Source organism: Cnephaeus nilssonii (genome assembly GCF_951640355.1).
Source record: "Cnephaeus nilssonii genome assembly, chromosome: 19".
NCBI lineage: Eukaryota > Metazoa > Chordata > Mammalia > Chiroptera > Vespertilionidae > Cnephaeus > Cnephaeus nilssonii.
In genome coordinates this window covers 19,771,941-19,794,817 of record NC_137090.1, presented here as the reverse complement: position 1 = coordinate 19,794,817, position 22,877 = coordinate 19,771,941, and the positions used below count along the sequence as shown (strand labels likewise).

The following is a 22,877-nucleotide window of genomic DNA, read 5'->3' as shown; positions in this document are numbered from 1 at the left end:
CGGCTAGCCCTTGGAAATCTGGAGACCCTACTGGCCTGGGCAGCAGCCCAGCCTTGTAGTGCTGGCTGGAACTGAACTTTGAGAAAATGGGGACATGGCTTCCCGGAGTACTCCTGTTTCAGGTTCCCTAAGCCATCTGATCTTGTCATCTTGCTTTACAGATGAAGCTACAGTGCTGCCCCATGCCAGCCCTGGAGAACTCTATCTTCCTGTTCCTGTGTTCTAATTGGCAGGTGGGGGAGTTGAGTCCTCTGCCTTGACTTCTTCATGGTTTCTGTAAGGCTTGAACGGGGTGGGAGATGTTTTCATAAAGATGTTTGCAGCAGCCCTAGCCGGTTTGGCTCAGTGGATAGAGTGTCAGCCCTCAGACTGAAGGGTTCCAGGTTCAAGGGCACGTACCTTGGTTGCAGGCTTGATCCCAGGTCTTAGCTGGGGCACATGGAGGAGGCAACCAGCTGGTATGTCTCACATCAATGTTTCTCTGTGTCTCTCCCCATCCCTTCCACTCTCTAAAAATCAATGGAAAAATATCCTCAGGTAAGGATTAACAAACAAACAAATAATAATAATTAAAAATAAATAAAATCTAATTTAGGAAAAAAAAAAGATTTTTCAGCAACTGAAAAAGTAAAATGCAGAGGGTGTTACACCAGATGCCTCCTCCCTGTCACAGGGGCCCTGGAGAGAAGTCTGCTGGACATAGAAGGCCTCTCAGTGCAAGTAGCAGCCTGATCCTAGAAGGAAGCCTGTCCTAGAGTCAGACCCGAGCCTGCGCCTTAAGGGCATGCTGCCCATGGCTTAGTGGTTGAGCCTCGACCTATGAACTGGTTGCCTGCAGGGGGCTGTGAGAGAGAACCATTGATTGGCTGCCTCCTGCACGCCCCCTACTGGGGATTGAGATCGCATCAGGGGCATGTTCCCTGACCTGGAACTGAACCATGACCTGATTCATGGTTCGACACTCAACCACTGAGCCACCCAGCTGGGCTCATATAACATCTTGAAAAGAGAGGTAGATGCCGAAGCCCCCAGACCAACCAGAGCTATGGACTAGAGTAGCCTTAACTCCTGGCTCAGCCCCGTCCTCAGGGCAAGGACAGGCTTGGAGGGACTATTACTCCAGGTGGCAGCAGCCCCTGTGGAGCAGAGAGGGTGGGGCAAATGTCCCTCTCCCATGCTCCAACACCAGTTGGGTGGGGCACTAGAAGGTTCTGGGAACTACATCCCACCCAATTGCAACTGACTCTTCAGCTCAGCACAGCCTGTGCTTCAGGCCAGCCTCTGCCCATCTCTGCACCTCTGGTGGCCAGCTTGCTCCCCACCTGACGTGCCAAAGCCTCTGAGTGAGGAAGCTAGAGCCCTTCCATTTGTGACCCCTGCTGCAGCTTGGGCTCAACTAACTCAGCCTGTCCCTGCTGACAGCCGCAGACATTGCTTTGTGACTTCTCCACCTGGAAATCCTTGTCCAAACTCCTAGACCCACCGGGAGGAAGTCAGCACGATGGCCTACCAGAAGCGATCTTGAGGTAATTTTTTCCTTCCCCTTGGGAAAGAAAAGGCTGGGATTTGGAGCCCTTTTAAAGAAAGTCTAGCCCGGCCTGGCCGGTGCACCAAGAGGTTGTTGGTTAGGGCACATTTCCTGGTTGCTGGCTCCATCCCCAGCAGGGAGCATGCAGGAGGCAGCCAATTGATGATGTTACTCTCTCATTGATGTTTCTCTCTCCCTCTCCCTTCCTCTATAAAATCAATTTCTATTCAGACAATCAGCAGAATAGAAACTTTTTTTTTTTTTTAAATAAAGGAAGTCTAATATAGGTCTTGGGCTGATAGTGAGTGGATACAAACTCGGCAGCCCTCCTGGGGAGTGGAGGGTGGAGGGGGGCTTCTGGGTGTTCTCCAGTTAAAGGGTGAAGGGAAAGAACGTGGGGAAATGGGCAGAACTTTTCTCAGGTTATATTTGTGGCCATGATGGGGCAGACTAGTCAGGAGAAGACAGGCCAGCCATAAATTTCCCCTGTAATGTGGATGCCAGAAAAATAGTTCCTTTAGGTTAACTGATTGTCCCAATGTCTTACAAACTGGAAGAGGTAGGACCAAACCTTGAAACTTCTTCCTTCTTTAGCCCAGTCTCTCTGGGATCCTCAGGGCTGAGGACAATGGGGTAGCCATATAGAACCAGAGGGCAGATTTACTGAGTGCAGAGCCCAGAGTTTGAGTGGCAGGAAGCCAGGGAGAGAGTAGAGAGGGTGGGACCCTCCAGGCCAGCCCTGAGCTCGGCCAGGCCTGGCTTGGAAAGGGTGATGGTAGGGAAAATCTTAGATGCCCTTTGGGGTTTGCCCCCTTTCTCTAGTTGCCTCAGTAAGGACTGACCACATCTCAGATCCTCCTGCCCTGGCCATCCAACGGCATTGTTCCTGTCTTGTGTTTGCCTTTCCTGAGCTGTGCTGTGGGTGTGGCCTGATAGCAGTGTCTAGGGGCAATTGCTCTGCTCCCCGGGCACCTCTGGCTGGAGAGGCCACCAAGCTCAGAACCAGGAAAGAGGAGCCTAATGTGAGAGGAACCCTGGGGACAGGGAGTAATGACACCAAAACATGTATGGCAAAGGGCACCTGAGACTCAGGAGAGAAGCGACTTGCTTGGGGACATGGGACTTGCTTGGGGTTAGCGAATGGCAGAACTGGAATTCCAGCTCAGCTTCAGCCCCCAGGCCTGGACTCATCCCACTGCCCCATGCGGGCTCTTTACAGACAAGCTCTAATTCATCGGCCAAAGTGAGCATGAGATGCTTCTACCAGGGTTCGTTAACACTTCAGAATACCACTTGTGTATCTGTAGTGAACCTGGGGGTGTTCAGGCAGGAGGGGAAGCTGCATTGTTCTCTTGGGCAAAGGCAAACACTCTGTGGCAATCCCGATAAAACTGACCTGAGCAGCAGTCATGGACAGTGGGGGGCTGGGGGGAAGCAAGAAGGATCAAGAGACACACCTGATGTCCAAAAGGCCAAGGAAGATGGGAAGCAGGGAGGGGACTAGCATTCCTGATTGTCTTTATGCAAGGGCCATAGCTTCATCCCTTTATATGGAATGTTTACTTTCAGGACAATGTAGGAATGGCTGCCCCATTTACAAATAGGAATTGTGAACTCAGAGAGAGGAGCTCACTGAACAAAACTAGTAAGTGGGAGAGCCAGGATTCTAGTCTGCTCCTTCCACTCAGCTGGTTGGAGGGAATCAGCAGATCCACTGTCCTGCATTTGGCTACCAGTCAGTGTCTGACTGTTATCGATTCCACTATAGCAAACAGGATCTTGGCAGAAATTCCCTGGGCCAGGCCGTAGAGTTCACCAGTCCCCAGCACCTAGCCTGACACCTGGCACATACTAATGGCGGTTCACTGAGCTTTAAAAGGAATGGTGATGAGGTTGTGGCATAGAGGGTACTGGCCCTTCTTTGGAAGTAGATGAGGGTCTGGGTGCTGGTGAGGGGTCCCTCTGAAAGCCCCACCCCTCCCAACACCCAACATGCCTGCAGACTGTGACCATGTTCCCTTGACAAGTGATCCCGCACCGGATCTTTAAGCAGTGGGGGACCGGAGCTGGTTCCCCACAGGGAGAATTGCCCACATGTGGCCCAGCTCTTTGTCCAGCGAGTTCAAGATCTAAGACAGACGGTGGCCGCAGATGTGGTCCCAGACAATCAGCAGAATGCAATGTGTAACCCGGCTGGCTGAGCAGGGCGTCAGAGTCAGAGGAGCAAACCTCAGCCCCTGCTAGTGAAACGCACTTTCGTGCTCCTCAGCCCTTGAGTGGCAGTTTCTCTGCCTGGAATGGGACAAAAATTGTGTCTGTTTTCCCCACTAAACAAAATTCTTCTGGGGCTGCTACCTGGTTTACTCATCTTTGCTTCCCTAGCAGCTAGCACAGGGCTAGCAAAGGATGGTGGTTGAGTTTTCCCCGGGGGGAAATGAAGAAACGAGAGAGCGTTTGTGTGCCGGGCACCCTGGACTGGTGCTGGCAAATGGTGGACTCTCTGGACTCACATCATTCAGTGGTGATGTCTGGTAGCTGACCTGTGCCCTGCTGTTGGAAGGAGTGCCCAAACCTACTCAGGCTGGCGGGGCAGGGCCCTCCAACCTTGTGCCAGAACCTTGGGAGCCCTGCCCGAGTTCCCCTTCTGAGGAAAGGGGGTTTAGTGAGGGCTGTGGCCAGCACTTCCAGAGACAAGTGAGCTGATAGAAGCCTATACGTTGACTTTGAGAAGACATCCTGTTTTTTGGCTGCTCAGGGACAGGGGAAAAGACAGCCAGCAGCTTAGCCAAAGCTGGCAAATCTGCAAACCCTTTGTAGGTAACAGGAGACATGCGAGAAGGGGGGCCGAGAGGAGGATCTTTGGGACAGCCCCAGCATGGCGGTAGCCTGCAGAGCCCTGAGGTCCCAGCACACCACACGGAGAAGGTCTGTTCCCCAGGGCCTCCACGCAGCACCGTCACCAGCAGGGACGCGGCCAAGCTAGCTATGGAGTGCCACCAACTTCTTTGGCCTGGCTGCTAACCATATTTTAGGGCAAAAGTGCAGATAGTGGGAATCTTTCCAGGGTGTTTCAGTGGGTGCTCACTCTGGGGCCCTGCATCCTCGGTACTTGCCAAGAATCTCAGTCCAGCAGAGAAGGGAAGAGCTAAGCGAGCATCTCTGGTCCCACACCCTGGCTGCCGAGATGGGGAAAGATTTACCAAAGGCAATAGTAGTAAAAAAAAAAAAAAAAAAAAAAAAAAAAAAAGGGGGGGGGGGGAGAACTTTTTAAATTTGTTATTTCCAAAAATAGCACCGAGGTGGACTACACGGGAAACAATAAAATTTATATTAGTTCCATAGTGTTTTTATTTGATTACTCATGGTGGGAGAACACGAATCTTCTCCGCATTGAGGGCCTCCAAATGCCTGTCTGGCTCTGCGCCGAGACCCCCGGTGACCTGTTGCATAATACAGACTGGTTGTGGATTGTCTTCCCTTTTATGAGATTTCCATTTGGTCCTGTGCGACCAGCCAGCCATCCCCTTGCTGGTGAGAGTGATGTCTGTCTTCCGGGGCATCTCTCCATGTAGCCCCAACAAATAAAAGCACGGCACCCCTCTGTGCCAGGGACGTTGACAGGGGTTACACAAATGCCGAAACACGACGTGCAAAAGTTTGCGCTCCACCCACGGTAAGGGGGCCTGGCCTCCCCCTTCCCCAATCCTTTAACCGGCGGCCGAGTTCTGAGCTCCACCCCTTCCCACCGGACCCGAGGAGGGGTCCTCCCGGGCTGGAAGGGAGCGGACCCCGCTGCTGGAGACAGCGGCGGAAAGAGGCGGGCCAGAGGGGCCAGGGCCGGGTGTGGCCGCCTGGGGCAGCCGCGCGCCCCCGCCCCCGACCAGCGAGGCCTCGCAGTCCCTGTCCCGCCACGCCACGAAGTTTGCGGAAAATTTTGCCGTTTCTTCCCCGCCCGCGCCAGCCGGGGAGCTGTGACGCACCGTCTGGGGCTCCCAGCCCAGGCCGGGAACAGCGGGAAGGCGAGGCGGAGAGAGAGGGAACGGAAAACGGGAGAGCGCGCACGCCGGGGTCCTCGACCCCGCGGATCCCCCGCCCCTCTCCCCCTCGGCGCCCTCTCCGGCTCCGGCCCCCGCCCCGCGCCCGCCCGCCCGCCCGCAGCCTCCCACCCCCCACGCTGCCCGCTTCCCTTCCCCTCTGCCCCTCACACCCTCCTCCCGCGTCCCGCGCTCCTCCCTCCGCCCTCCCTCCGCCCGGCCTGCCTCCTTCCCTTCTCATCTCCTCCTCTCCTCTCCCCGGGAGGCATCACTCCTTCCCGGCCCGGAGGAAGCGAGCCCCTCGCGGGCGGCCATCACAGCCCGGCGCTCCCCTGCGCCGCACACCGCGCCGCGCTCCGCCGGTCCCCGCGCCCCCCGGGCGGCGCGCCGCGGGCATGGGGCTCCGCCGGCCGGCTCCCGCGCCCTGGCCTCGTCACCTGCTGCGCTGCATCCTGCTTCTCGGGGGTCTGCCCTTGGGCCGCCCCAGCCCCCCCGGGGACGCTGCCGCCACCGCCGCCCTCCCGGGTAAGGCGCTGCCAACTTGGCCAACTTCGGGGGCCGGGCGAGGGGAAGCGCCAGGGAGCGGGCCTCTCGTCTCGACTTTTCCCTCCTTCTCTCCTCTCCCCCCCGCCCTCCCCCCAAGTGTGAGTGCGTGTGTGACTGGGTTTTTAAAAATCTCTGCTTTTCTGAAAGCGGGGAGGAGCGGGGGAGGAACGCGCCTGGAGGTGGGGGAGGACCTGAGTGGAACCAGATGTGGCGGGCGGAGGGGGAGGGGAGCCCGGGGGTCTCCAGCAGCCTCGGTGGAAGAGGGCGGGCTCCGGGGGGACCCCCGCGCCGGCCTTCCCGGACCACCCGGCAGCGCCCCGCTTCGGCCCGGGACCTGCGGGGCGCGCCTGCGGGGACGGGAGGCTCCGTCCGGGAGGGTCTCCTGGCTTCTCCCCGGGACGGATGCCTGATGGTTGTTTTCGAGTGACTCGTAAGGGCTTGTGCGCCTTCCTGGATCTCGGGGTGTTTATCCTTTTCTTTCCCACACTTGGTCTTCGAGGGCCGCTGGTGGCCCGCAGCATCCTCACTGCTTGGACCGAGCTCTGTGGGCCAGTTTGTGCCGCCAGGACGCAGCAACAGGCTGGACAGCGTGTGTGTGTGTCTGTGTGTGTGTGTGTGTGTGTGTGCGTGTGTGTGTGTGTGTGTGTGTGTGTGTGTGTGGCTCCGACCAAACTGGCATCCCTCCAGAGTAGACAGATCTTGGGCAGCCAAAGAGCTACTAAAGATGCAAAAACCCGACTCACAAAAAAACAAAAACTTAAGCTGTACCTTCTCTTTCTGCTGCTCTTTCTAAAGGGCGACAATGAAATGTGGGGACAGATGGACCCCTCAGCCAGAATCTGAGAGCCAAAAGGAAAGAGCCACTCACTTCTGGGGCTCCTGCCTGAGGCTGAGCTGTAATTGGGGGGGGGGGGCAGTCATTACAGCCCCAGGCCCCGGCCCAGCGGCGCCCGGCTTTATGGGGATCCGGGTGAGGGAGAAGGACAGACAGCGCAGTGTTTGCAGTTTTGTGCAAAGTCCCGATAGTCCCATGGCCAGTGCTGGCTGGGTTGGCCTGCCCACCAGGTGTGACTTTCGCCCCCAAAAGACACATCTGCTCCCATTGTGCTGATGGGAGAGGTGGGGGTCAGGGCGATCCTGTTCACGCCAAGCAGAGTGAATTCCAGACCCTCCTGGAACTGAATGTGGACCCACACAAGCCAGGCAGTAACCCCACCCACTGCGGGTCAGGGCACATGCTGCCCCTGCTCCCGAGCTCCTGCTGTGTCTTGCTCTCTGTGTAGAACCCAGGAGGCAAGCGGGTGGGGGAGGACGGCCATTCCAGAGGCCCCGAGCACATTTTAAAGCCAGGCTCTGGGAGAGCCGTGGCCACAGTGCTGACTGGGCCTCTTCCCCGCCCACCCCCTCCCCATGGAACTGGACGTGTGTAGAGAGAGGCCCTGTCTGGGAGGCCACCTGCAGTGTCCCCTCTGCTTCTGGTCTCCTGGCGGCCCCTACTCTCCCTCTGGCTGTGTCCCTGCACTTGGAGCCCCCACTTCCCAGTGGCATTGCCTCAGTAACAGCCCTCACCACCCCCTCTGAAGAAGCGTAGGTGTGGGGTGGGGTGGCCTGGTCTCCCTGCCTGCAGTTGAGGAAGAGGAGGGTAAAGTTGTGGGTCCTGTCCCTGCACGCCACCGTTCCCTCCGTCCCCCTGTACCTGATGAATCAGGTGGCCACTAGGAGGAATTTACCAGCACCCCGATCCGAATGGCCCGGGAAATGCTTTGTGGGAGCTAGGATTCAGCTTGGCTTGTCAGGCCACCGCCACCGCTGCTGGGGTGAGACTTACCTGGGGGACGGGTGTCTGTGGGTGGCTCCCTGTGGGGTGAGAGGATGGAGCAGCGCAGAGCCCCTTGGGGCAGCAAGGGGCTGGCAGAACCCATCTTTTCTCCACCTCCATGGGATGCCCCCCAGTGCCTGTGGCTGGAAGACCTCTATTCATTTTTCTTTCTCTTTTTGGTTAATCCTCACCCGAGGATATTTTTCCATTCACTTTTAGAGAGTGGAAGGGAAGGGGAGAGACACAGAGAGAGAAACATCGATGTGAGAGAGACACATTGATGGTTGCCTCCCGCATGCACCCTGACCAGGGCCAGGTATCGAGTCTGCAGCCGAGGTGCATGCCCTTGAACGGAATCGAACCCGGGACCCTTCAGTCCGAGGATGGACGCTCTATCCACTGAGCCAAACTGGCTAGGGCTGTTAATTTGTTACATGACTGCATTTTTGAACAGCGTTCAATGTTCAGTGCTGAGCCAAATACTTGAGGAGGAGGGAAAGTACAGAAGAGTGTAAGCTGCATCCTTGGAGAAAAGGAAGTCGTGTTGGAGAAGGAAACAGACACATTGAACAGGGTGGAAAGGCAGGATTCCATTGGTGGGGTGCCTGCTCAAGGCCAGCAGCCATGTGAATGCTTTATGTGCAGTTTCTCATTTAACTCTGACAACAACTCAGGGAAGTAGGTATAGTTGGGCCCATTTTGCAATGAAAATGGAGGCGCAAGGGGGGGTGATCATTTACTTAGGCCGGGTCACACAACTGGTAAGTGAAAATCTGGGACTGTGGATCCTTAATGTCTGGAGGCTGGAGAGACGGGGGGGGGGGGGGGGGGGCGACAACAGGTCAGCGAGGCTGTCTGGAGGGAGGCTGGGTGGGACCAGGCTTTGCAGAGTCAGGGAGGGGAGCAGAGAGGGTGAGACCAGGAGGGCGGGCTCTTCTGGGGGATACGTGGGAGCTTGCTGGGTGCCTGAGTGAGATGGGGTGGGGTGGAGGTGGAACTTGAGTGAAAGAGGCCAAAACGGGGGGCGGGAGGGACTTGTCCTCTTTCAGTGGAGGACGCTGGAGAACCCTTGCAGGTTTCTGAGCAGAGAAATGAGGTGCAAATTGGATAAAGAGTTGCTGGGAGCCCCCAAGGATGCAGGCCAGGGAGTAAGGACACCCGGGGAATCCTCCCGTGGGGACAGACTCTGCTGTCTAAAGGACGGGGGGGAAGCTTTCCTTTCGAAAGACCCCAGGGACTTGCTGCTACTTCGAGTCAGCCAGACAAACCACCTGCACACCCCCCCCCCCCCCCCCATAGTCAGTCTTCCTGTTCCAACCCGCTCGCCTTCTGTGAACTGTCAGGGCGGGGGTGGTGCCCACCTGAGCTATGGTTGGTTCTGGGGTCCCCCCCCCAAGTTTACCTAGACAAGGTGGGAGTGCAGGCAGGGGAGGAGGAAGCCCCCCGGGTCTTGGCCCCTGTTTGTTCACACGGGAGAATCTTGGCTTGCTGAGGCCTATGTGGTACCGTGCTTTGGGCCGACGAGATGATTTCAGATGCACCTTGAGGTTCTCAGAAGGGTATTCGTTTGGGCTCCCCGCTAATGTAAGCATTAAACAGGAGCCGCCGCACCTGCGGAGGGGAGCCGGGCGGACGGCAATGGCTGCTTCGTGGGCTGGGCGCTGTGCCGAGTGCTGTGGGCGCAGCTCTTCTGCATCTCACCGCCGGGGAGGGTGTTCTCGCCCACCGGACACACTGGCAGCAGATTAGTTATTTGCTCACCCCCCCCCCCCCCCACACACACACCATTTGGAAGTGGTAAAAGCAGGATTCGAACCCAGGGGTGGCTGCTGAGCGTGACTGCTTCAGTGCCAGAGCACGCTGTGTCTGCAGGATTCAGCGCTGCCCGGGATGTGCTAGGAAGGACTGGACAGTTCCCGTTATGGGTTCCCCTCCAGCGCCAAGGCCTCTCAAACATCCCCTCGCCGTGTCCTCCTGAGGGGAACTCCGGGAATGGGGGAGGGGGCAGCCCTCTATGACACTCCGGCCGGCCGGGCGCTTGTCTCCCCCCCAGTCCAGTGGGCCCAAGAGGCAGGACTGAGTGTTGCTGAGTGTCCTCAAGGTCTCTGAGGTGCCCACTCCGAGGAGGTGTGGGTGAGCGAGGACGGAGGGGCCTGATGGAGAGGAGCCAGCCCCCGCCCAGCCCCAGCTTCCCTGGTCAGGTGCACAGGTTTCTCCCTTCAGTCAGTGGTGCTTACGGCGCCTGCACAGTGCGGAGAGCAGGGATGCCCGGGCCTGTACCTTGGAGTCCACCTCCCCCTGCCCTTGGAGGCCCCGGGCATTGCTGACGGGAAGTGCCTCTTCCTGTTTGGCCCTCCTGAGATGGGGAGGGCCGCTTTCCCAGGACTGGCCCTATAAATCTGGGTGGGGTGGGCCATCGGAGGGTGACGCAGCTCTTGGAACTCACCCTGGGCACTGCACATCCCCGTTCCTCCTCCGTTAGGGGCTGTGTCAGTAAACAGGCCGGAGGAAGCCATCTGTGGCCCCGGGACCTGCCAGCCTCAGCTAGCCCAGCCCCTCGGGACAGATTGGATTGGCCCCTAAACTGGAGCGTGGGCTCGTGTGGAAATCCAGTGACGCGTTCCTTCCCTGCCCTTGCTCCTCTTGGGACCACGCAGCTCCCTCTCCCTAGCCCTGGACTGTGCGGACCCCTCCCACCCTGCTGGGCCGGCCCGTGCTCTCTCTCTGCCTGGGCCTTGCCTCTCGCCCCCTCCGGTTCCTCTGACTCTGCATTCTGCCCCCACAGCTCTGATATGCTGCTGTCTAGGGGCTGTGAAACCGTAGCTTCTTCCCAGCTCTCCCGGCCCCCACACCTGCCCCCTGTTCTCTTTAGCACGCCCTGCGCCACCCTCCCTGAACCTTCACTGCCTCCCCGCCTCCAGGCCTCTGCGCACACCGGCCCCCCTGCCTGGGACACCCTGCTCCCCTCGGTCCCTGGCTGCACCTGCCCCTCCTCCAAGATCAGGAGAAGGGCGCGTGGAGTCCGGGTCACTGCCTCTTGGACTCGGTTGGGCTGAGGGACAAGCACCCGGATGTCACACACAGGGATGAGCCTCAGACGGAGGAGTGGGTTGTCTCATGTTCTCTCTTTCCCCGGACCCCCTCTCGGAGGACATGGGAAGAGGTTTGTGGGGTGGCCTTGGAGCTCCTGCAGGGAAAATGGGGAGCCAGTGTCCCAGCCTTTCCCGCTGTCCTCAGTGAGTGGAAGGAGAGGCGGGTGCCAGGCTCCGGTGTAGACTGAGGCAGGAGTGCGCGTGCGGGGAACGTTCCCGCTCACTCAGTCCTCTGGAAATGCACATTGGGACAGTATCCGTGGGACCATTCTTACTGCCACTCACCAGCTGCGTGACCTTGCACAGAGGCTCCAGTTCCTTAAGTTGTAAAATGGGAGAAGTAAAGTAATGCCGCCTCATAGGGCTACTGTAAGAAATACACAAAAATGCAACAATGCATGGATGAGATACGTGCCTGGTACCCTGCTGGACACACTAGTTTCGTAGGAAATAATATTAAATTATTGCTATTTATATTATTAGGAAGAGAAAATATGAATATCAAGGGACTTAAGCCCTCGCTGGTTTGGCTCAGTGGGTAGAGCATTGGCCTGCAGACTAAAGGGTCCCGGGTTCGATTCTGGACAAGGGCCTGGGTTGCGGGCTTGGTCCCCAGTTGGGGGCGTGCAGGAGGCAGCTGACCAAGGATTCTCATCATTGATGTTTCTCTCCCTCTGAAATCTATAAAATATATATATTAAAAAAATGGATTTAAGTATGAAAAAGCACAGTCTTCAATATACAAATCCTAATTACAGACACATTTTTTCCTTAAAGCAGGTCTAAACTCTCTACTGATTGATAGATTGATTTTGAGAGAGAGGAAGGGAGAAACATTGATTTATTGTCCCACTTACTTATGCACTCATTGGTTGCTTCTTGTATCTGCCCTGATTGGGAGTTGGGGGGTCGAACCCACAACCTTGGAGTATCGGGATGATGCTGTAACCAACTGAGCCAGTCGGCCAGGGCCGCATATGTGATCCTAACGGGCAGCTTTAATCGTCAACAGAACAAGTCTGAAATTTCTGAATTGAGAGTTTGAAGCTTCCCATGATCAGGGTCTACCCTTTCTCTCCACCCCCTTGCACAAGTCGAACTGAGCTTCCTGCCAGCACCCACAGGCCCTGAGTGCTGCCCCGCGAAGCGCCGCCTCATGCTCTTCTCGCGCCAGGATCCTGCCCCACAGGTCTGTCTGAGTCCCAGCTCTCACCGGAGGCACTCCAGTTGCCTCATCTGAGGAAGCCTTTCTTTCCAGCGCTCCTCTTGCATTTCATCTCTGTCACCCACCTGCTGGGGCCACTTCCTCCCTCTATCCCTGCACAGGTCCCAGCACAGGGCCTCGGACACAGTGGCATTTAGTAAAGATTTATTGAAATAAAAAAAGGGGGGGGGGAGGTCAACCAAAGAACATATACATATATGCATAACCCATGGACACGGATAATAGTGGGGTGAAGTGGAGGGGATGGGAGTGGGAAGGAGGGGGCCAAATTGGGGGGGGGGACGGACATCTGTAATACTTTCAACAATAAAGAAAAACTTTTTAAAAAAAGCCCTAGTCAGTTTGGCTCGGTGGATAGAGCATCAGCCTGCAGACTGAAGGTGCCAGATTGGACTCCAGCCAAGGGCATGTACCTTGGTTGGTTGCAGGCTTGATCCCTGCCCCAAGTCTGGGTGTGTGTGGGAGGCAACCAATTGATGTTTCTCTCTGTCTCTCCCCCTCCCTTCCACTCTCTCCAAAAAATCAATGGAAAAATATCCTTGGGTGAGGATTAACAAAAAAAAAAGAAGAAAGAAAGAGCAGTTAAGTGTTCCAAAGAGCCACCCCCTGGTTTTATTGAGATATACTTAACATATAACATTGTGTTAGTTTAAGGTACATAACATAATGATTTGATGTGTATATATTACTAAATGATTGCCACAAGTTAACAGCCATCAGCCCACATAGCTATAAAATAGTCCTTTTTTCTTGAGATGAGAATTATTTTCTTTGTAGTAGAGAGGCCCTGAGGAGAGTTATTCTTCCCGAGTTTGAGATGATGTCACAATCATAAAAAAACATATGGCATTGCATAAACAGAGGAAAGTCCGATGGACTGAAGTAAATTCTAGTAGACTTCAGCTGTTCTAAGAAGTTAATGTGAGACACTCCAGAAAAAACACACTAATGGCGAAAGGAATCTTCACTTTTATATGTTATTGGACAACTGGATTATAATTTAAAATTTTGATTTCAATGTCTAGCTAGTCACATTTGAGGAGGCTCACAGATGGCAAGTTGTCACATAGAAAGGGCAAAGATCACTAGAAGTTAAAGAAATAGCTTTCTTTAAATACATAATTAAACTAGTAAAAACAGGAAACCTGGCCTCGGCAGAGCTGGGAGGAGGTTAGTGTGTGTGACTGGGGCACTGTAAATTGGTTCAGTCTTTCAGGATTCAGTCTTTCAGACAATCTGTCAGAAACTAGGTATGTAAGACTTGGTAGCCTTTGACTTCCTAATTCCACTTTTGGGAATTCGTAAGGCATTAATCCCAAAGAGGCAAAAAAGTTCATAGGAGTGCTATTTGTGGTTGCAAAACAAATCGGAAACCAGCCAAAAGCCCAACAGTAGGAGTATAGCAAACAAAGATACCTCATCGTGACTGACAATGTATGTGGCTAGGATAAGTAACACATATACAGCTAATGTCGGTACTCAACAATGATTAAACATCTTATGACCACAAGGCAATCTGACAAATTGTGTACACACCAGTAACAGTGAAGTGAAGATGCATGCCCCATCACTGAGAATCATTTATTCATTCGTTTGGTTAACTGTTCCGTTTTCAGTTTTGTTTTTTTCTCCTGAGCACTGACAATGCGCGAGGCATGCTGTTTGGTGCTGAGGACACCTTGGTGAACAAATCAGGCATGGTCCCTGCCTTCCCAGCGCTTGTATTTTGAGAGCAATCCCCCAAATGGAGAGTAATGTCAATAGAGTCCAGCGTTCACTGATTGCATTTGAGGTGCTAGTTTTAAGTTCATTGAAAGAAAGATGGAGGCGAGGCTGCTCTGAAATCTCAGGGTCGGGAGCCTGTCCGACCGCAGAGGGAACACTCCGAGTCAGACCAGCCAGGTGGACACAGCCTTGGGGTCCGTCTTGGGCGCTGAGGAAAGGACTTCCTGGTATAACCCCATCCATGCTTCTCATTTCTGAAGGATCTGGGGATATCGAAGAGCATTGGTGGTTTGGGAAGAGCTTGGAAGCACTGTTTAGAATAGCCAACGCAAAACCAAAGATGCACATCGAACGAAGTAGGGATAAATGACAGGTATAGACACGCCATGAAATACAATGCAGCAGTGAATGAGTGGACCTTGGTTACATGCGTTAGCACGGGTGCATCTGAGAGACATGATGGGGAGTGGGGGGAATCGCACAGGACTGCATCGGCATTATACTCTTCCTCAGACCATTGGACAGGTTGCAAAAACGAATGCAGTGAGGAACTCTGTAAGTCTTCACCTAGAAGCACAACTGTTGACATGTTGCCGGATTTGCTTTACCGTGTGTGTGTGTGTGTGTGTGTGTGTGTGTGTGTGTGTGTGTAAGCTATAAGCAGTTGTAGATGTGACATTTCACACCTAAATACTTCACCCTGTATCAACTAAAAGCAAAGACATCTTTATAACCACAATACCATAATCACACATACAAGAAATACAGATACAATTTTTTCTAATATACAGGCCAAGTTTGCATTTCTCCAGTTGTCCCAAAAGTGCCCTTTACAGCTGTTTTTAACAGCTGTGAGTCCAGAATCCAATTTGGCATCAAGTCTCTTGAGTTTCTTTAAACTACAATAGTTGCTTGGCCTTTTTGTCTTTATGGCATTGCATTTTTTGTTGCTGTTAATCCTCATCCGAGGCTATTTTTTCCGTTGATTTTTAGAGACAGTGGATGGGAGGGAGGGAGGGGGAGAGAGAGACACATACACACATCGATTGTTTGCCTCCCACATGTGCCCCGACCGGGGCTGGGGATCGAACCCACAACCCAGGTTGACTGGGAGTTGAACCTGTGAACCTTTGGTTCATGGGCCGATGAGCTAACAATATTACATTAGTTTCAGGTATACAGCATAGTTATTCAACATTTACTAGTATATACCCAACAAAGTGATCACGCTAAAGTCTAGTAACCATCTGACACTGAACAAGGTTATCATGATATTGACTATATTCTCTGTGCCTGTATATCACATCCCTGTGCCATTTAGTTTATAACTGGAAATTTGTACCTCTTATTCCCCTTCATCTTTTTTTTTGTCCTTTCCCCCTCCCTTCCCCTCTGGCAACCATCAGTTTGTTCTCTGTATCTCTGATTCTATTTTTATTTTTTTAGATTGCACATGGAAGTGAAACCATACAGTATTTGCCCTTCTCTTGTAATATTGTACATTAACTATGTTTTAATAAAAAATAGCATCACCAATAAGGGGACAAACGGACAATGTGATACAATGGCAAGGACACAACATCCCCCACATTGTTTTCTTTTCAAAAATGTTTAACATGAATTGAATGATTAAACATCAGACTAATTTAGACTGTGGACATTTTACAAAACTGGCCGGGAGTAATAAAAAACGCAATGCCAACCCTGGCTGGTGTTGCTCAGTGGTTAGTTACCCTTAATGGGAGAAGTTGTGATCAGAGTGGGGGTCCCCAATAAAACTTAAAAAGAACAACACAAAGGGAAGGGATATCTATAATATATATTGTGAGAAGCTCATATAAGCCAATGGAAAAAAATCACACAAGAATCTCTAGTAGTTTTAAGGCATCTAAGATCAGAAAATATAAGACAATAAAGGTTGTGAACAGCATCCACAAAGATGGGATTCCTGTGTCCAATAAACCTATGGAAAATGTTTAAAATTGCTAGTAATTAAAAAAGCAAGATGCCGTTTTCACTTCTCATAATAGGGCCTACAAAGATTGATGCAACAATATGTTCAACATGACATTATTTATAATGAAGAAAATGTGTTTACAAATTGAAGACCAGTAATAGCTAGGGAAGGAGTAAATGAAATGTAGTATATTGCATCATGGAACAGCATATTAAAGACAGACAAATCCTTTTGCTGAAATATTAAGGACCACAAGACTCAGAAATGTTTGTATGGATGTGTATATGCATACACAATAGACATGAACATAAATTGTATTTTGGGTATATGGATAAAATTGGTAGAAAGCTCACACCAAAATTCAACAGGTTATTTATGTCATATGCTGCTATTCTATATAATAAAACCCTAATATGCAAATCGACCGAATGGCGGAACGACCGGTCGCTATGGTGCACACTGACCACCAGTCAGTGCGCTCCCACGGCGGGGAGCACCACTCAGACAGAAGCTGGGCTCACAGCTGGCGAGCGCAGCGGCGGTGGCGGGAGCCTCTCCTGTCTCTGCTGCAGATGGGCAGTAAGGAATGAGGGGTCCCAGACGGCAAGAGCCCTGGGCTGCAAGTGGGATGTCTGACTGCCAGCTTAGGGGATTGGGCCGGACATCCCCCGAGGGGTCCCAGGCTGCGAGAGGGTGCAGGCCGGCTGAAGGAACCCCCCCCCCACCACCAAGTGCATGAATTTCATGCACTGGGCCTCTAGTACTATTTATGTTATACTAGAGGCCTGGTGCACCGTCCCTAGGGTAGGGTCCCTAGGCCTGGCCGGCGATCAGGGCTAATCAGGGTCCCCGCCTCCCCGCCACCTCCTTTCCTTGCTTCCCATATGCCACCACGGCGAGGTTCCCCCTGCTTCCCCGCCTCCTCCTTCTGTCGCTCCCTCAGTGCCCCGCCACTGCCGCTGGTCAACTGCCGTGTTCTGCACCGTCCCCTGGTGGTCAGTGCGTGTCATAGCGAGGGATTGAACTCCCATTCTCCTGGTTGAACTCCCAAGGGGACACTTTGCATATTAGCTTTTTATATATATAGATATTATTGAACAGGGTAAGGATTTCTTTAAACATGTCTATAATTTGGGGTACAGGGGTCAGTCCTCCCCAACTTCCATCACACATCTTGGCCAAGCCTGCAGCATGTAACTCCAATCAGAGCCTCCCTGGGTGGGCGGGCCTTTCCCAGGCTCAAGCGAGCCAGCCCTCCAACCTGGCTGTCAAAGGTCTGAGCAAACCTGGATGCGGAATTGACAACCCCAGGACTGAGGCCCTGCCGGCTGAGGCCCGGTAGCAGTTTTCCCAGCAGCTCCATGCCTGCCCCTCCCATTGTCTTTCTAAAGGACAAGTTGGAGTTGAGCTTCCCCCGCTTGCAGGCCTTCGTAGGAGGTTTTTCTGAAGAAGCTCTCCTTTGGGGTGCTCACTGGTTTGGAGCTCTTTCCATTAACAGCCCCCCCGAACATGAGCATCTTCATTTTGTACTAATTAGCCAAGTGTTTACAGAAGAGGCAAGGAGAGAGGACTCCAACGTTGTAATACAAGTTTGCATTTAGAGAACAGCAGGACACAAAATTCTATAAGCACTGAATGGCGGTACGTGTAGATGAGACTGGAGGGCAAATCAGAAAAGCCTTTAGGAAGGCTTCCCACGTTTTATGAACTTTATGGCACGTCTGTGTAACATTACGCAACAAATGAGAACTGGAGACCACGTGACTATTTACTGAGCACATAAAATCAGCAGGGTCAGTATTAGGCAATCCCACATAGGCTGCCTTTGTAACCCGCTCATCCCTCCGTTTCTCAGATAAAGAAATTGAGCCAAACAGGCTGAGATCCAGGATCACTTATCTAGGGAGTGGCCTGTTCCCAGCAGCATTTGCTCGCTTCATGTCACCGCGTTTCATTTTGATAGTCTCACAGGACTTCAGACTTTTTCATTGTTGCTATATTTGTCATGGTGGTCTGTCATCAGTGACCTTTAATATTACTATTGTAATTATCTTAGAGCACCTCAAACCCCACTCATATGAGACGGAGAACGTAATCGGTAAAGGTCGTGTGTGTTCTGACTGCTCCACCAATCAGCTGTTTGCCCCGCCCCCATTTCAGGTCTCCTTTCCCCTAAGACACAACAGTATTAAATTAGGCCAATTACTAACCCTCCGATTACCTCTTAGGAATTTTAGTGAAAGGAAGAGCCATAGGTCTCCCACTTTAAGCTAGAAAGGATTAAGCTTAGTGAAGAAGGCACATATCGAAAGCCAAAGACGGAGGTAGGCCAAAAGTTAGGCCTCTTGCACCAAATAGTTAGCCAAATCGTGAATGCAAAGGAACAGTTCTTGAAGAAAAGTAAAAGTGCTACTCCAGTGGAAAAGTAAGAAAGCGAGCCCGACCAGTGTGGCTCAGTGGTTGAGCATTGACCTATGAACCAGGAGGTCACAGTGCGATTCCTGGTCAGGGCATATGCCCGGGTTGTGGGCTTGATCCCCAGTGTGGGGCATGCAGGAAGCAGCCGATCCATGATTCTCTCTCATCATTGATGTTTCTATCTCTCCCTCTCCCTTCCTCTCTGAAATAAAAAATATTTAAAAATTAAAAACTACAAGAATGGAAAGAAAGAACATTTTTTAAAAAAGAAGGAAAAAAGAAAGAAAAACAGTGTTATTGCTGATATGGAGAAAGTTTTAGTGGTTTGGATAGAAGATCAAACCAGCCACAACATTCCCTTAAGCCAAAGCCTAATCCAGAGCAAGGCTCTAATTCTCTTCAGTTCTCTGAAGGCTGAGAGACATTAGGAAGCTGCAGGAGAAAGTTTAAACGTAGGAGAGGTTGGTTCATGAAGTTTAAGAAGCACCAAAAGGTCTCAGGTTTGATTCCTGGTCAAGGGTATATACCTGGGTTGCAGGTTCGATCCTTGGTCCCTGGTCGGGACTCAAGCGGGGAGGTAACCAATTGATGTGTCTCTCATATTAATATTATTTTCTCTCTCTCCCCACCTCCCTCCCTCCCTTCGACCCTCTCTAAAAATCAATGGAAGAAATACCCTCAGGTGAGGATTAACAACAAAAAAGAAGCCATCCTATATAATAAAAGCCTGGTGACTGAAACATCAGAACGACCAGGATGACCAGAGACCAGAACAACCATGGCCCCTTGCCCCGGCTGGCCCCACTCCCCCAGTGAATAGTTAGGGGTGATCAGGCAGGCAGGCAGGCAGGCAGGCAGAGGCGTTAGGGGCAATCAGGCAGGCAGGCAAGTGAAGAAGGCACATATCGAATCCATGACCACTGGCTCCTAACTGCTCACCTGCCTGCCTGATTGCCCCTAACGCCTCTGCCTGCCTGCCTGCCTGATCACCCCTAACTACTTAGGGGCAATCAGGCAGGCAGGTGAGCAGTTAGGAGCCAGTGGTCATGGATTTCGAGAGGGTGCAGGCTGGGCTGAGGGACACCCCCCACCCCTCCGTGCATGAATTTGGTGCACTGGGCTTCTAGTCTTAATAACAAAAGTACAAGGTGAGGTAGCAAGTACTGATGCAGTATCTACAACAAGTTATCCAGAAAATCTGGCTAAGATAAGTAAGGAAGATGGCTACACCAAACAACAGATTTTCAATGTAGTTAAAACAGTCTTACGTTGAAAGAAGATGCCATCTATGACTTTCATATCTACAGAGAAGTCAGAGCCCGGCTTCCAAGCTTCCAAGGACAGGCTGCCTCTCTTGTTAGGGGCTAATGCAGCTGTGACTTTTTGTTGACGCCAGTGCTCACTTACCGTTCTGAAAAGCCTAGGGCCCTTAACAATTATGCTAAATCTACTCTGCTCTATAAATGGAACAAGAAAGTCTGGATGACAGCACATCTGTTTATGACATGGTTTTCTGAATATTTAAGCCCACTGGAGATATACTGCTCCCCCCAAAAAAAAAGATTCAAAATATTACTGACAATGCACCTGGTCACCCAAGAGCTCTGTTGGAGATGTACGAGATTAATGTTGTTTTCATGCCTGCTGATACAACATCCATTCTGCAGCCCATGGGTCAAGGAGTCACTAACTTTCACATCTGTTGTTTTTTTTCTTCTTGTTTTTTTGACTTTCACATCTGTAAGAAATACCTATTGTAAGGCTGTAGCTGCCATAGATAGTGATTCCTCTGATGGATTTGGGCAAAGCAAATCGAAAAACTTCTGGAAGGGATTCACCATTCTAGATGCCATTAAGAACATTTGTGATTCATGGGCAGAGGTCAAAACATCAACATTAACAGAGGAGTTTGGAAGAAGTTGATTTCAACCCTCATGGATGACTTTGGGGGTTCAAGACTTTGGTAGAGGACGTGACTGCAGACGTGATGGAAACAGCAAAGGAACTAGAATTAGAAGTGAAACCTGACGATGGGAGCCAATTGCTGCAATCTCATGATTAAAGGCTTCTTGTGGATGCAGTCTACTCCTGGAGAAGATGGTGGGAAGATTGTTCAAATGACAACAGAGGATTTAGAATATTACATAAACCTAGTTGATGAAGCCGTGGCAGGGTTTGAGAGGATTGACTCCAATTTGAAAGAAGTTCTGTTGTGGGTAAAATGCTATCAAACAGCATCGAATGCTACAGAGAAATTGTTCGTGAAAGGAAAAGTCCATCAATGTGGCAAACTTTATTGTTGTCTTTTTGTTGGTCTTGTTAATCCTCCTCACCCGAGGATATTTTTCCATTGACTTTTAGAGAGAGTGGAAAGGAGGGGGAGAGACAAAGAGAGAAACATCGATGTGTGAGAGACACATTGATCTGCTGCCTTCTGCACTTGCTCGACCAGGGCCGGGGATCAAGCCTGCAACCGAGGTACGGCTCTTGACTGGATTTGAACCCGTGACCCTTCAGTCCGAGGGCTGAGCCCCAACTACTGAACAAAACTGCCCAGGGCCATTGTCTTATTTTAAGAAATCACCACAGCCACCTTAACCTTCAGCGAACACCCTGATCATTGAGCACCATTAACATCGAGACAAAATGTTCCATCAGGAAAAAGCTTACAACTCGCTAAAGGCTCAGCTGATGGTTAGCATTTTTCAGCAATAAAGTATTTTTTTTTTACATACATTCCACTGATTTTTTACAGAGAGGAAGGGAGAGGCAGAGAGAGCTAGAAACATCGATGAGAGAGAAATATCAATCAGCTGCCTCCCGCACACCCCCCGCTGGGGATGTGCCTGCAAACAAGGCACATGCCCTAGACCAGAATCAAACCCGGGACCCCTGAGTCCGCAGGCCAACACTCTATCCACTGAGCCAAACCGGCCAGGGCAGTATTTCTTTAATTAAGGTATGTACAGCCCTGGCCAGAGTGGCTCAGTTGGTTGAGCATCATCTTGTGCACCAAAAATTGACTGGTTCAATTCCCTGGTCAGGGCACATGCCCAGGTTGTGGGTTCAGTCCCCGGTTGGGTGCGTATGGGAGGTATAAACTGATCAGTGTTTCTCTCTCTCTCTGTCTCCCTCTCGCTCTAAAAAAAGTCAATGAAAACATATTTTAAAAAATTAAGGTATGTATAGTGCATTACTTTTTAGACAGAATGTTATTGCACACTTAATAGACTACAGAACAGGGTAAGCATAACGTTTACATGCACGGTGACTCGCTTTATTGCAGTGGTCTGGAACTGAACCGCTGTATCTCTGAGGAATCCCAGTACCGACTTACATGCTTCTCTCCTGTCTCCCTCTCTCTTTCCCACCCACCCCACCTCCGCCACCCAATTTCTCTTTTGTGTTTATCCATCCTTGCTTTAAAAAATTGTAATTCTTGGAGTATAATATAAATACAGGAAAGTGAACACATCATAAATGTTCAGCTCACTGAATTTTCACACACTGAACACACCCAAGGAACCAACACTCAGATCCAGCAAATAAGAACATTACTTAGTATTCCAAATGCTCTTCAACATTTTCCCTAAGCTTCTTAGACCCGGATAGTTCTTCTTGGTGAGCCATCTGTTTATAGCCTTGATTATCTTCTCTCTTCAGGTTTTAGCACCTTCACATGATCAGGGCCTCTATGTTTTTCTCATTGCCTTTTGTGAGTTTCTTGCCCTATTTGTTACAAATATCTTTCCCTTGTTTGCTGTTCAGTTAACATTTTTATTTGGGGAGTATATATTTATTTATTTATTGACTTTAGGGGGGGGGGGAGAGAGGGCGATTTGTTGTGCCACTTACATATGCATTCATTGGTTGATTTCTTGTATGTGCCCTGACTGGGGATCGAACTGGCAACCTTTTGGTGCACAGGACGACACCCAGCCTACTGAGCCACATTGGTCAGGGCTATACATTCAGTTTTTAAAAATCAGATCGTGCCCTGGCCGGTTTGGCTCAGTGGATAGAGCGTCAGCCTGTGAGCTGAAGGGTCCTGGTCAAGGGCACATGCCTGGGTTGTGGGCTCGATCCCCAATGGGGGACTTGCAGGAGGCAGCGGATCGATGATTCTCTCTCATCATTGATGTTTCTATCTCTCTCTCCCTCTTCCTTACTCTCTGAAATCAATAAAAATATATTTTAAAAAAAATCAGATCATAAAGCTCTGTCCACACCTAAATACTCTTTTTTTAAATTAATTTCTATTGTCTGCATTATGTTCGTATTCTATTATGTGACATTATTTCAGTTTACTCAGTCAACACCAAATCATTGGACATTAATTTGCCCCCAATCATTGCTATAATAAATAAGGTTGTGTAGCTAAGTCTTTGCATAGATGCTTTGTGTTTTTTGTTTTTCTTGTTTTGTATTTCAATCTACTATTTTATTTTTTTATTTTTTAAAATATATTTTATTGATTTTTTACAGAGAGGAAGAGAGAGGGATAGAGAGTTAGAAACATCGATGAGAGAGAAA

At 51.1% G+C, this 22,877-nt stretch overlaps 1 protein-coding gene across 2 annotated transcripts in view; it reads left to right on the top strand.

Annotated features, from left to right (window-relative positions):
• The first annotated feature begins 5,398 nt into the window (after positions 1-5,398).
• MRC2 (mannose receptor C-type 2) overlaps positions 5,399-22,877 on the top strand; it is a 57,706-nt gene continuing 40,227 nt past the window's right edge. Inside the window, exon 1 of one of the 2 annotated variants that reach the window (XM_079797497.1) lies at positions 5,399-6,087. In XM_079797497.1, coding sequence (XP_079653623.1) covers positions 5,958-6,087 — 130 coding nt within the window. In that variant the 5' untranslated portion in view covers positions 5,399-5,957. The remainder of the gene's footprint in view (positions 6,088-22,877) is intronic. The other variant, XM_079797496.1, reaches the window with a different exon arrangement.